The sequence below is a fragment of the Neoarius graeffei genome, chromosome 7 (genome assembly GCF_027579695.1).
Source record: "Neoarius graeffei isolate fNeoGra1 chromosome 7, fNeoGra1.pri, whole genome shotgun sequence".
In the NCBI taxonomy this organism is placed as follows: Eukaryota; Metazoa; Chordata; class Actinopteri; order Siluriformes; family Ariidae; genus Neoarius; species Neoarius graeffei.
Genome location: NC_083575.1, coordinates 48883978 through 48899190, shown reverse-complemented (window position 1 = coordinate 48899190; position 15213 = coordinate 48883978). Strand labels below are relative to the sequence as shown.

At 44.2% G+C, this 15213-nt stretch overlaps 1 protein-coding gene across 1 annotated transcript in view; it reads right to left on the bottom strand.

Annotated features, from left to right (window-relative positions):
• The window catches only part of col13a1 (collagen, type XIII, alpha 1), a 144601-nt gene that overhangs the window by 73591 nt on the left and 55797 nt on the right, over nucleotides 1–15213 (bottom strand). The window contains exon 3 of the mRNA XM_060924958.1: nucleotides 2384–2391. Within this exon, the coding sequence (XP_060780941.1) occupies nucleotides 2384–2391 (8 nt within the window). The remainder of the gene's footprint in view (nucleotides 1–2383; nucleotides 2392–15213) is intronic.

Below are 15213 nucleotides of genomic sequence, written 5' to 3'. Positions count from 1 at the left end.
TAAAGAACTTCAAATTTTGATTCGTCTGACCACAGAACAGTTTTCCACTTTGCCACAGTCCATTTTAAATGAGCCTTGGCTCAGAGAAGACATCTGCGCTCCTGGATCGTGTTTAGATACGGCTTCTTCTTTGAACTATAGAGTTTTAGCTGGCAACGGCGGATGGCACGGTGAATTGTGTTCACAGATAATGTTCTCTGGAAATATTCCTGAGCCCATTTTGTGATTTCCAATACAGAAGCATGCCTGTATGTGATGCAGTGCCGTCTAAGGGCCCGAAGATCACGGGCACCCAGTATGGTTTTCCGGCCTTGACCCTTACGCACAGAGATTCTTCCAGATTCTCTGAATCTTTTGATGATATTATGCACTGTAGATGATGATATGTTCAAACTCTTTGCAATTTTACACTGTCGAACTCCTTTCTGATATTGCTCCACTATTTGTCTGCGCAGAATTAGGGGGATTGGTGATCCTCTTCCCATCTTTACTTCTGAGAGCCGCTGCCACTCCAAGATGCTCTTTTTATACTCAGTCATGTTAATGACCTATTGCCAATTGACCTAATGAGTTGCAATTTGGTCCTCCAGCTGTTCCTTTTTTGTACCTTTAACTTTTCCAGCCTCTTATTGCCCCTGTCCCAACTTTTTTGAGATGTGTTGCTGTCATGAAATTTCAAATGAGCCAATATTTGGCATGAAATTTCAAAATGTCTCACTTTCGACATTTGATATGTTGTCTTTCTATTGTGAATACAATATCAGTTTTTGAGATTTGTAAATTATTACATTCCGTTTTTATTTACAATTTGTACTTTGTCCCAACTTTTTTGGAACCGGGGTTGTAATATACAGCTTCATTGTCAATGCATGATTCATCTCTGGCCTGAGTCAAAGAAGTAGAAGAGAACTGTGGTATTGTAATGGTGGTTAAAAGGTCTAAATGTGTCCTGCTGTTTTATCACACATATGAAGTCCTCACGTTTTCTCTCCTTTCATCTGCTTAGCCATTTACTGCCTCATATTTTTGAGCTTTATTATGCAGCAGGAAGACCTACACTTTTAGGGGGGAAAAAAAAACATTAAGGTTTCTACAATTGTCCCTTTGTGGGAACCCTTACAAGGTCCTGATCAGTAAAACCCCTTTCACATACGAAATCCATTAATGTATCAGGTGAAAACAACATGGGATAGATGACGAATTTTCATTCCCACTCAGTCTGCCATATTGGTAAATTAACGGATGCCATGTATTCCCACCTGGATGCTACAGAATGCAAACATCTACAAGACGTGTACAATATGCAAGACCGGATATGATGTATAATTCATGAGCCTTCAAGTCCATATTGTTGTGAAAAGTCCAAGCTGAGATATTAGCCAGTTAGGCCACACCAATTCAATTAGTTGGTTCTCGGAATCATCGCTTGAAGAAAATGCAAAATGAAAAAAAAAATCGAAATCAAACTCCCGCCAACAGAAAAGGTCACGTGACGTTGAAAACCAATCAAATCGCCCCTTTTACTTTCGATAAAGACTTGTGGAAGAAACATGCCTGTGGAGGGGACTCCTGCAAAGCCTGTGTTTGTGATTGTTAGGATATTCAGCGAACAGAAGCGTAAAATCTTTGACAGGTGTGTTGAAATTCTGTTTAATGGTTTGCCTGTATTGTTTGGTCTATTCCCATCGCTAATTTTACCATCAGAGCATTTTTTTAATTTTATTTTTATTTCGCCCGCTCGCTTCATATTTTTCCTGAAAAAATCAGAGAACCAACTAATTAAATTGGTGTGGCCTTAGCAACTTTTACAGTGAGGCAGTTTGAGTATTCGGCTTATGTAGGTGTCAGCAGTTCTGTCACATCATCATTTATGTCACCACCAGCAACATCACGACCGCTCACAACACATTAATCCAATGGTTCCAATTCCCATTGGAGCCATGGCTAAAGATTATCATTAACGTTACTCGGTCACCAGGGGATAAATTATTGTTTTGACTTTAATGTTTTGTTCCCATCCCAACACGACACCATTAAAGCATAGTACCAGTAAATGAACGGTTTTCAGTGTGCATGTGAATGGGGTATAAGTCTTCCAAACATTTTTTGAAAATTATACAAAGGAACCCTTCTAACAGTGTCGAAACAATCTATAAGATGTACTTTGCATTTTATATCTAAATGTATGTAAAGGTGACAACGTGACTTGTGACACACACACACACACACACACACACACACACACACACACACACACACACACACACACACACACACACACAGAGCTTAGGCACAGCACAGCACACACAAACAGACAATACACAAAGTTTGGGTTACTTTACCGCAATCCAGGCAATAAACACAACAGGTCTATTGTACTTACAGGAGGTCCTGCAACAGAGAAAAAGAGAGATTGGTGTTAGTCACATGCAGTAACAAATGAATTTGGACATTAAAAAGGTACAGCAGATCTGGGGTGGGTTTCCCAAAAGCCTCTTAATACTAACAGCATCTTAACGAGGAGAGAGAGTGTTCATTGTGATGCTTGCTCTACCATTTAACAATGATCTTTGTGCTATGATGCTTTGGCGAAACCCACCCCAGCTTAGTGGTGGTTCAGTGGTTAGTTTTTTTGGATACTAACACTGTTGGGTGCTTGAGCAAGGCCCTTAACCTTCATCTGCTCACCTTGATTTTATGTTGTTTTGGATAAAAGCGTCTACAAATATTTGACCTGTATAAACCAATATGTGATGACTCTGAATAGCGAGACAGCATGCCTTGGCTGTGCTCTCTGCCAGTACAGGTGCAATCAGTGCATCCCTGATGACTCTTTTTATCCCTCTCAGTCTAAGACACTCAGAGGAAAGCTGCAGGGAAGGTAAACATCTTCTGTACTGAGTCACACTGTCGGCTGTGCACATAAATAAAGTAGTTTAATTTCAGAGCTGTGTTTATAAAGTAGTAGATCACAGACCTGATGTCAGTGCCCGTCAAGAGATCCAGCTGGCTTTTCTGGCAGTGTGTTAGCAAGTCTTAAACACTGGTGACAGCAGAGGAGAAGGCGGAGGCTCATGTACCATAGTACACTACTGGGATATACTCATCACACACTGCACTTAAAGTGAAAACCCTAACTAATTTATCACCAAAGTAGTACTTTTGCAGCTGTTTGGTTTATCATATTTATTTCTACAATCACTACACTGCTGTTTTATTCTTTAAAACACTCAGTGTGTCTTGTTGCAAAAAAAAAAAAAATCAGTACATAGTAGACAATGGTAATTTTCTGAATACTGCATAAAACAATGTTACTAACCCCAGTTTAATCTCATTTCAAGTGATTAACATATTGTATGTGTTGCATCATGGGCTGATGAAATGTCCTTTCTTTTAAATGCCGTTTATATTAGTTTGCATCAAGGCAGAGTTAAGTCACTGCTCTGGAAGCATCTTAATAAAATGTTCTCTCATGAAAATAAAGTTTGCAGTCACACAAAGCACTGGTATATTCCCAATCTTGTTTTAGACAAAAGTGAAAATCACTTATGACAAATAAATAACTCCTGTCAGATACAATTAGACAGATCATCTCTTCAAGAACTCATTCAGCCATCAGTCTGGAAATCTGAACAAGCACAAACTAATCCATCAAACAGTTTGTGACAGGGAGCTATTTTTTTCTGAAAGTAAATGATTACATCAAGCTGTTTTCCTTTAGGCAGAATGCATAAGGACAGAATAATAGATTGCTTTCCAGGCTGCTTACATTTAAAATACCGTGAAAATGGAAGTTGGCGTATGACAGCTTTGATTTTAAATGACCTAAGGAAGAAAAAGGACACAGACATGGACATGAACCGCAGCCATGGTGATCCATAATGGAGATAAATGGAATGAGCAATGCAAAGAAATTATCTGTAGCTTAAAGTCAGCTGACCTCAGAGACAAAGATATATGTCTGCTAGGTCTAAGAAGAGAAACATCTCAGGCAAAGTATAATGTACCCCAGTGAAAAAGAAGAAAAATTCGGACCAGTCCTTCCCGTAATTTAGACGTGCAATAACAAAGGCAGGCAAAAGTAATAGCATGGTCACAACAGTGACAAACCTTTCCTATGGGTCTATGAATTATTCTTTCCTTTCCTGTTTTTAGAGCCCTGTGTTTTTCTAGTAATTATAGGAGAAATTTATCAAAAGTGCTGCCGAAGTGGCAAGTGGAATTTCTGTAGAAAATGGCAGAATGGAGTGCACAAGAAATCCATGCTCAACTGAGAATAGGCTTCAGTGTATTGAGGCCAATTAGAAGTAAGTCATTAGAAATGATAAGGTCCAGTCCCATGTTGTCACACTGACCCCAAGTCACTCCAAAGCAATAAAATATAGAGACATCATGAAAGGACAATATTGTCAAAGCGTCCATAAAACCTGACACTTTACAAAGAGTAGCTTATTAACTAAAAAGATTTAGAACCTGATTTTTAAAGCTTTGCATGTGTAAAAATGTGCAATCTTATCAAAACCCACAAAAGAAAGTAAAGTAACATCCTAATAAGATCGCATGGGGAAATATGACTGAAGGACAGGTATTAAATTTGCACAAGTCTGTTTCCATCATGACGTCGCCAAAATTATGTCTCAGTGTCTCAAAATAATAAGAAAGTTTTTCAAAATTATGACTTAACATTTATACGGTAAAATGTTTTCATGTTTTATATATTCCACATGATTGCACCTCCAGTGGCAGTGGATTCAAAGAGAGTATGTGAAAAGATTTTTATTCATAATTATAGGTTATGAACACAAACACCTCTCACTGCCTTTAATACTGTTTTACATGCATAATTACAGACAATGTGGCAAGTTTTATTTTTATTCTTTTGGTGATCTCTTTGAAATGCAGGTGAAGTTCTGAGTTCTAGTACTAGTACATGCTAAAACTTCATTCCAATACTGTTTCACATGCAAATTATCATTCTTTATTTGGGATAATATTAAATTAGGGCCTTCTAATTTTGGCCATTATGGCTTACGACTGCCTTTTTAAAATAAACATGGACAGTTTAATTTGTGCAATGTAATTTACAGATTATAAATGTTCTGGCACAGACCATAGGCCTACGTGAGCTTACTAAAATACTCAGAAGGCATTTTTGTATTCCTTAAACCAGACTGGGAATGTATTTAATCAGACCAAGCATGAAAATTATTTCCTCGCTGACTGAAGCCATATCTTCACACCCATCGAGAGCCACAGAACAATGTGGAATCAGCAATAAAAATGTTTGTCAATCTGTCAGCGGAAAACACTTTTATACTATTGGACAAAAAAAAAAACAAGCTAAAAACAAAAATCACTACAAACACATGATAAACAGGAAGCAAAAACGCAGAGAACTCTCAAAGAATGATTGGCAGTGGTATCCAAAAAGTGCTGGCATGAGTAGCCATTTTGGTGTAGAGTCAGGCCACTGAGGTCAGAGGAGTGGTGGCCGTGAAAGGTGAAACCCTATATACAAGCATGTGGAAGTGTATACTCAGATTCCCGACACATTCTGGGCTTGTTACCACTTCCTGTTCTGCTCGGTTGCTCTGGGACATCTATAGACAACCTTCGTCAAAAGGCACATCAAGCACTGGCTTTAAATATACTGTGTATGAAAGTTTCTTCAGGAATCCTGTTCAAAAGTGTTTCTGTGAATTACTTAACATTCAGGCTACTGCATATGTTTCTGTAAACATATGTTACACGTGAAATATTAATCAGAGTACAGAACAATTTAGAAGTTCTCCTCTCTTCAGTAATGAGTCATTTGCAACTGTCCATCCATCCATTATCCATAACTGCTTATCCTGTGCAGGGTCACGGGCAAGCTGGAGCCTATTCCAGCTGACTATGGGTGAGAGGCGGGGTACACCCTGGACAAGTTGCCAGGTCATCACAGGGCTGATACATAGAAACAAACAACCATTCACACTCACGGTCAATTTAGAGCCACCAATTAACCTAACCTGCATGTCTTTGGACTGTGCGGGAAACCAGAGCACCTGGAGGAAACCCACACAGACATGGGGAGAACATGCAAACTCTACACAGAAAGGCCCCCGTCGGCCACCGGGCTTGAACCCAGGACCTTCTTGCTGTGAGGTGACAGTGCTAACCACTACACCACCATGCCTCCCTTTTGCAACAGCCCGTTACCTAATTTTCTCCTTATGCAAAGTCATGTAGAGACCATGTGAAATTGTTACACACAAATACAAGAATTTTCTGTCTTGAATCTGCCTTGATAAACAAACAAACAAAAAATCCAAAGCCATTTGATGCCTTATGTAAGCCATATTTCTTTTACACGTGTGCTTTCACAATTTGCAGAATTTAAAGAAAACATTAAATATGGATTAAAACAAATTTCTGTATAATATGAGGAATACATCCATTTTTTGTAGGTGATACAACGTGAGCAGGTCTTTTACCATCATTATTGTATAACACACCAGGCGACCCAATCCAAATGGGACACCATCTTGAGAGTGTCTAATTCCCACTCCAGAGATCCTGGAATTCTATACCCCAAAATACCCAAGCCCTGCTTCCTACCACTACTCCTCTTATCCTGGGCCAGTCTCTCAGATTCCCCTCTCCTCTGAAAGCCCCTGTAAAGACACCGCACCAGCCAAGAACACATGTGTCATCTTTCCGCCTTCTGCATTGTAAGCACAGTACAGGAATGTCACAGCAGTGCTGAAGATAGGAACCTTAATAAAACACTTGGCCTGGTTCTGTTGGCATGGAGAAAGCGCTGTGATGTTTCTCTAATTTCAGGTTTTGCAAAACATTGACTTACCCAGAACATTAAAGAACAAAAAATGATATCTGGGCAAGTTAAAATGTCTGGAATTTATTTAACATTTCTCATTATGAGATTGTGATAAAAAAAAAAACATAAGAAGATTCTGCCTGTTTCTGGATACTAATTTTCTAATTTTCAGCTTGAAATAATCTTCAGAAGTAAGCAAAATTATCTGCCCTTAAGAACAAGCCAGTTTTAATCCTGGAATAAAATATGGACTGATATAGAATAGAATGCCTTTATTGTCACTATACACACGTACAATGAGATTAAAAGCAACACCAATCACAGTGCAAACAGCATAAAATATAAAATATGCATAAAAAAGAAAGAAAAAAAGGGTGCTATGTACAGTGTTGTGTTCCACATTATGGAGTGGGGTATTGCATATTATAAGTATTGTATATTTTATATATAATATACAATTTTATATATATATATATATATATATATATATATATATATATATATATATATATATATATATATATATATATATGTCTATCATCACATCAATATGTGAGCCTTCCCAAAATTGTTGCCACAAAAATGTAAGCACACAACTGACACAGTTGTCTAGAATGTCTTTATATGCTATCGCGTTAAGATTTCCCTTCACTGGAACTGATAGGCCCAAATATGTTTTATCATGACAATACCCCTGTGCACAATGCGAAGTCCATGATGACATGGTTTGCCAAGGTTGATGTAGTAGAACCTGAACCTTGACCTCAACCCCACTGAACATATTTTGGAAGAATTGGAATGCTGACTTCTCACCAGACCTCCTCACTTGACATCACTACCTGACCTCACTAAAACTCTTATGGCTGAATGAGCACAAATCCCCACCACCACACTCCAAGATCTAGTGGAAAGCCTTCCACTAGAAGAGTGGAAGTACATCATAACTCAATGAGAATGGCTACAGAATGGTCAGTCTAACCTTATGTTACCTTTTTTTAAACATTACCTCTTTTACTGTCGAGCTCATTAATTTGGTGTAACTTTTTGGGTTGAGTTTTAGTTTATTTATAAAATGAGCCTTCTTTTAGCCAAATAAGTATAAACCCTGTGTGAGGGTCTACTGAACATGTTAAAAATTTAAGTTTCATGGAGTCTCACATCTTTTATACGGCCTTTGTTAAATATAACTCTCCAAATAAAAATACTTTTATATGACCCTTCTAGAAAGGTGAGGAGATACAATTACTTTTTTGGAAAAAGGGGGTACCATTCTCCTTGTACCTCTTATATCCTTATAGAGTCAATAAACTGTAAACAAAAGCCATATCAGGTTTAGATAGTTTCACAAAAAAAAAAAATCCCTCAAGTAGAGAGAGATGCTAATAGTCCATCATCCACACTCCTCCCATAAGCAGGTCGAGTCAGGTGAATGACCACAGAAAAGTCATTTTCACTTACTCTTATGTCTCCTCTGTGCTTGCATCATAAAATTAAAATGTGCAAATAGGGAACTACATAAGCCAGCGATGCTATAAAACAACTTCTGTAATCCAAAAAAAAAATGCTTCCACTTGGTTATGCAGTTCCAATGATAATTCCATTTGTTTCTGAGAGTTATTGGTAGCACTATATTTCTCTGGATTTTTTTTCTTTACCTTGTGTCAATTGTAGTTTTTCTCAAAAGGCCAGAAGGTTGAAGTTACATGCACGTATTGCAATCTTTCAGGCTCATTTGAGGCAAGATAGAAGCTGAAATATTTTCCCAAACAGTCCTTAGAGATGAAGTACTGAGCCACTAAGCCTGAGATTAAATAATTACAGCAAGCCTCTTACAGATCACCACAAAGACCCTATTGTGGTGATGCCAGAAAAGCCACTATTAACCTGACTTTACCATCATTCTCCCAAATTGCTCTCAGGAGGAAAAAGTGTACATTAAAATTCTGACCACCTTTTTCAGTCTGGGTAGAAGAAAAGCTTCCTCCTCCATTCCATCAAGATGATTTGTGAGCTGGAACAACACATAAATCATTTTTTCTCTTCGAAAATTAAATTGCAGCCCCAAAGAAATTTATCCATAATTGCAGGTCTATGATGTGTCCAGGATCCAGCAATGGAGCCTGCACAGGAACACCTATCTTTAGTCTCTAATCCAATTTTCACGACTGCACATGCTAACACCACATCACGCAGTCCACATGCCCAGTGAATGGATGTTCCAGAGATTCATAGAAACAAGGGAATGATGCTGCTTCAAACACCAGGCTGCCTTTCACTGAGTTATGATGTACTATAAAAATGTGGGTAGACTTCGCAATGGTGCACAGGGTCTAATAAGGGCTTGTTCTGATGTCACTTCATTCGATGCTGTGACTGAACTGAAATGCAACAGTTCAGTCTGGTTGACATGGTGAGCTCTTACTTGCTCTCCACTTTAATTGGGTCCTGCTTAATGAATCAACAACACAAAAGAAATAGTCAGGAAGTGAGCAGAAAATCTGACTTCATTATCAAAAATGCAGAGTATTTTGAAATGATAGGAATATCAACAGGGCCACAGGGAGAAATACCATCCCACTTTTTATCCACACACAACAGGAAAAGTCTTGGTTACAGTCCCTAAGCTCAGCTTATCTATCACAAATAAAATGTAGATTTCAAAGAGCAGGGTTGCATTAACACCTACCAGATCCTACACATGTGTAAGACATTATACTTTTGCTGTGACTCTGCCAGGGGCTTGAAGAGAAAAGGCTGCAGGTATAGAATATAAGAAACATATACATCGTTGATGTATATAGAATGCAGCACAATGAAAGTCAAAACCTTCTCCAACAACCTAACCAAAAGACCTTTATGTGGTCTCACAGTGGTGTTTGCATAGCTTCAAATACCTGCTGTAACTGAGATTGCTTCAAGCAACCTATATGGTGTAAAACTATCCAGCGTTAACTTGGATCTCAGCCTGAGAACCTGGATGACTGAAAGGTGTCAGAAAGAAAAAGAAACAGTAGATTGAGAGGGTACAGACAGTATAATTTAGGATGCAATATGATGCTAGGTCTTATTTGATGCTCCCTCACTGCTTAAAGATTCTGATTGCAAAGTTGAATTCTGGGCAAAAATGTTCTATTTCTACTGCTGTTGGAGTTTCAAGATATTTCACACTGATATGAAGTTGATTTGAGTTGAAATTGAGGAGTTGCGCTGCCACTGCACACACCGTGTATCCTATGTGTCAATGTTTTGCCGAGATAAAAAGCATCCTGCATTTTACGATTCCAGAGATTGCCGAAGCAAGCAAGCAACAATATCACATGACCACCGTAGGGCATGTTTGACCTACTTTCAACCAAAACAAGTCAGCATCGGCAAACATGATGGACTCCGCTCTCCCTTCAGCTAAAAGCCAGTGGAAAAGAAAAGAAAAATATGAAAGCGAATCAGCTAGAAAGTGCGCCAGAAAAGCGATGGAAACTGAAAGGTTGTTCACAAGAATTTTCGTGACTGGACAGATCGACTGCTGGAATCGACTAAAGGATGAAACAGGAACGAAATCTGACAAAGAATTTGCCGCACTTCTTTAACACAACTAATAATCCCAGTGATTAACTGATTAATTTAAATAAGGTGCCTCTAAGCTTTTTAATGTGAAGGACATGAGGTTACCATGCTTTTCAACCCCCCCCCCCAACACACACACAATCATTTCTTGAATAACAAAACATTGCTTATGGAAGACAAATGGCTTCCGAGATAAGGTTGAAACAACATCTAAACTACCACAGGATAGAAAGGTTTTACACTTACAAATGAGATCTGTGGTGGTTTATGGTTCTGCTCCAGAAATCCTAATTGCCGTTGTGGCAGCAGGGGCGTGGTCAAGTGCCGGTCTGTGACATGAGGGCGGAGTCAGGGAAGGTAAGTGGCAGAATCACTACACCTGACTCCAATTAACCTGTGTTTGTGTGTGTCTTCCCAGTGACCGTGCCCTATTTAGGCAGGGAGAGCAGAGAGCAGAGGACCTCATCCCTGAACAAGACGCCAGTTGTGTGTGTGTGTCTGGTTGAGTGACGTATTGTTAAACTGAAAAGTCTAGCAATAAACGCTATTTTGAACCTGATCTCTGTCCTGCCATCCTCTGTGCTCCACCCACCAATACTGAACTGCTACAGTGGTGCCGAAACCCAGGAGAATTTGTGGAGCACAGCAGCCGATCAGCCCCATGGAGTCCTCCCCATTCACCGACCTGGTCCACGCCCTTGCCACGGCCCAGCAAAGCCAGCACCAGGCACTAGTCACCCTCCGAAAGGAACAAGAACGCCGCTTTGAGGCCCTGGTGCTGGCCCAGCAAGAAGATCGGGAGGCATTCCGGCACCTCCTTGCATCGGCGGGGTCCACCAGCGCTCCCACCGCGGGCCCGTCCCCCCTCACCGTAACCAAGATGGGTCCGCAGGACGACACCGAGGCTTTTATCACGCTCTTTGAGAAAGTCGCAGAGGCCTTGGGGTGGCCGATGGAGCAGCGTGCGGCGCGCCTCCTCCCCCTGCTAACGGGAGAGGCGCAGCTGGCCGCGCTACAGCTCCCCGCCGACCGCCGGCTGGCCTACGCGGACCTCCGCCGGGCCGTCCTCCAGCATGTGGGGCGCACCCCGGAACAGCAGCGCCAGTGCTTCCGCGCCTTGCGCTTGCAGGAAGTCGGCCGGCCGTTCGCGTTTGGCCAGCAACTCCGGGACGCCTGCTGGCGGTGGCTGAGGGCCAACAACCGCGACGCCGAGGAGATCGTCGATCAGGCAGTGCTGGAGCAGTTCGTCACGCGCTTGCTAGCAGGAACCGCGGAGTGGGTCCAGTGCCACTGCCCGGCGTCGCTGGATCAGGCCATCGAGCTGGCGGAGGACTATTTGGCGGCTGTTCCGGCGGCAGGACAGGAGACCACCTCTTCTCTTCTCTCTTCTTCTCTCTCTCTCCCCCCTCCTGTGTCCCGTCCTCGCCCCATTCCCCCACCGCGGAGGCAGGGGCCGGCACCACCCCAGCCGGCCCGCCGCACCCGCGGTGCCCTCCCGTTTCTCCCTTCTGTGTCTGTCTCTCCCCCCCCCTCAGGTGAGTGAGCCCCAGAACACCGGTGCAGAGAGGAAGCCCGGGCCGGTTTGCTGGCGCTGCGGGGAACCGGGCCACCTCCAACGGCAGTGCACAGCAATGGAGGTGGGCACGGTGGTTCGGATCCCCGACGCGCCAGAAGCCGCCCTCGATTGGGCCGGAGCGTATCGCATACCGGTGAGTATCCAAGGGGATACATATCAGGCATTGGTGGATTCTGGTTGTAATCAGACCTCAATTCACCAAAGCCTGGTGCAACACGAGGCATCGGGGGGAGCACAGGGGGTGAAGGTGTTGTGTGTGCACGGGGACATTCACAGCTACCCTTTGGTGTCAGTCCACATTTTTTTCCGAGGGGAAAAATTTATAGTGAAGGCGGCGGTTAATCCTCGCCTTACCCACTCTTTAATTTTGGGGACTGATTGGCCAGGATTTCGGGGTTTAATGACACGCTTAGTAGAGAGTGGGTCCTGCCATTTAACAGGGGGAGGTCCCGGTGTCGCTTTGGCGGGAGCAGCTGTCACAGAGCCGTCTACGTCATCTCCGCGTCAGAGTGAGGAGCCGCCAGCCCCTCCTCTCTCTATTGGGGAATCCCTCGCAGATTTCCCATTAGAGCAGTCGCGAGACGAGACTCTGCGACATGTGTTTGACCAAGTGAGAGTAATCGATGGTCAAACGCTCCAGCCGAACGCCACCCCGTCCTTCCCCTACTTCGCGATTATGAAGGATAGGTTATACCGAGTGACGCAGGACACTCAAACTAAAGAGTGAGTCACGCAGCTTTTAATTCCAAAGAGCCGCCGGGAATTGGTATTCCAGGCGGCTCACTTTAATCCCATGGCTGGACACTTAGGGCAGGATAAGACACTAACCCGAATAATGGCCCGATTCTATTGGCCGGGGATTCGCGGCGATGTTCGTAGGTGGTGTACGGCGTGCCGCGAATGCCAGTTAGTAAATCCAGTGGCCATTCCAAAAGCGCCTTTGCGCCCTCTACCATTAATCGAGACCCCGTTCGAAAGGATTGGGATGGATCTCGTTGGGCCATTAGATCGGTCAGCACGAGGGTACCGCTTTACATTAGTTCTGGTGGACTATGCAACACGATACCCGGAAGCAGTGCCTCTGCGCAATATCTCAGCACGCAGTATTGCGGAGGCGCTCTTCCGCGTTATCTCCCAAGTTGGAATCCCGAAAGAGATTCTGACTGATCAAGGCACCACATTTATGTCACGGACACTGCGCGAACTGTATGGGTTATTGGGGATTAAGCCGATCCGCACCAGCATGTATCACCCACAAATGGATGGTTTAGTGGAATGATTCAATCGCACCCTCAAGAACATCATTAAAAAATTCGTAAGTGAGGATGCACGTAATTGGGATAAGTGGCTCGAGCCCTTGTTGTTTTCAGTGCGAGAGGTCCCCCAAGCCTCCACGGGGTTCTCCCCGTTCGAATTATTATATGGGCGTAAGCCACACGGCATTCTAGACGTGCTGCGGGAAAATTGGGAGGAGGGACCTTCACAAAGTAAGAACGAAATTCAATACGTTATGGACCTGCGCGCAAAACTCCACACGCTCACCCACCTAACCCGGGAGAATTTGCGGCAGGCCCAAGAATGGCAAGCCCGCCTGTACAACAAGGGTACGCGCCTTAGGGAGTTCACACCGGGAGAGAAAGTACTCATACTGTTGCCCACATCGAGCTCCAAATTGATCGCCAAGTGGCAAGGACCCTTTGAGGTCACACGGCGAGTCGGGGACGTTGACTACGAGGTGAGGCAAACAGACAGGGGTGGGGCACTACAGATTTACCACCTCAATCTGCTTAAACTCTGGAATGAGGAGGTCCCCGTGGCGTTGGTGTCGGTGGTTCCGGAGAAGGCAGAGCTGGGGCCAGAGGTTCAAAAAGGGGCATGGACATCACGTACCTCTCCGGTCCCCTGTAGAGACCACCTCTCCCTGACCCAACTCACGGAGGTCGCCCAGTTGCAGACCGAGTTTTCGGATGTGTTCTCACCCCTGCCCAGTCGCACTAACCTCATAGAGCACCACATAGAGACGCCCCTGGGGGTGGTAGTGCGCAGCCGCCCTTACAGGCTACCCGAACGCAAAAAAAAGGTGGTTCGGGAAGAACTTGAGACCATGTTCGAAATGGGCATCGTCGAGGAGTCCCACAGTGACTGGAGCAGCCCGGTGGTCTTGGTACCCAAGGCCGACGGGTCAGTCCGGTTCCGTGTGGACTATAGAAAAGTCAATGCGGTGTCTAAATTCGACGCGTACCGAATGCCTCGTATTGATGAGTTGCTCGATCGACTCGGCACTGCTCGCTTTTATTCGACACTGGATTTGACGAAGGGATATTGGCAGATCCCCTTGACTCCATTATCCCGAGAAAAAAACGGCCTTTTCCACACCATTTGGTTTACACCAATTCGTCACACTTCCGTTTGGGCTGTTTGGGGCGCCCGCTACGTTTCAGCGACTGATGGACAGGGTCCTCCGCCCCCACGCCACCTATGCGGCCGCCTATCTCGACGACATCATCGTCTATAGTAATGACTGGCCGAGGCACCTTGAACATCTAAGGGCCGTCCTTAGGTCGCTGAGGCGAGCGGGTCTCACAGCCAACCTGAAGAAGTGTGCGATTGGGCGGGTGGAAGTACGGTATCTGGGTTTCCACTTGGGCAACGGGCAGGTGCGTCCCCAAATTAACAAGACCATAGCAATTGTGGCCTGCCCAAGGCCCAAGACCAAAAAGGGGGTGAGACAGTTCCTGGGGCTGGCTGGCTATTATTGTAGGTTTATACCTAATTATTCGGATGTCACCAGCCCACTGACTGATCTCACTAAAAAGGGGGCACCAGACCCGGTCCAGTGGACGGAGCAGTGCCAGCGGGCTTTTTCTGAGGTAAAGGCTGCACTGTGTGGGGGGCCACTTTTATACTCCCCTGACTTTTCTCTCCCCTTTACGTTGCAGACCGATGCGTCGGACAGAGGGCTGGGGGCGGTTTTGTCCCAGGAGGTGGAGGGGGAGGACCGCCCTGTCCTGTACATCAGCAGGAAGCTGTCGGTGCGTGAGGGGCGCTACAGCACCATAGAGAAAGAGTGTCTGGCCATCAAGTGGGCGGTCCTCGCCCTCCGATACTACCTGCTGGGGCGCCCTTTCACCCTCTGTTCGGACCACGCGCCCCTCCAGTGGCTCTACCGCATGAAGGATGTCAACGCGCGGATCACCCGTTGGTATCTGGCACTCCAACCCTTTAATTTCAAGGTGGTCCACAGGCCGAGGGC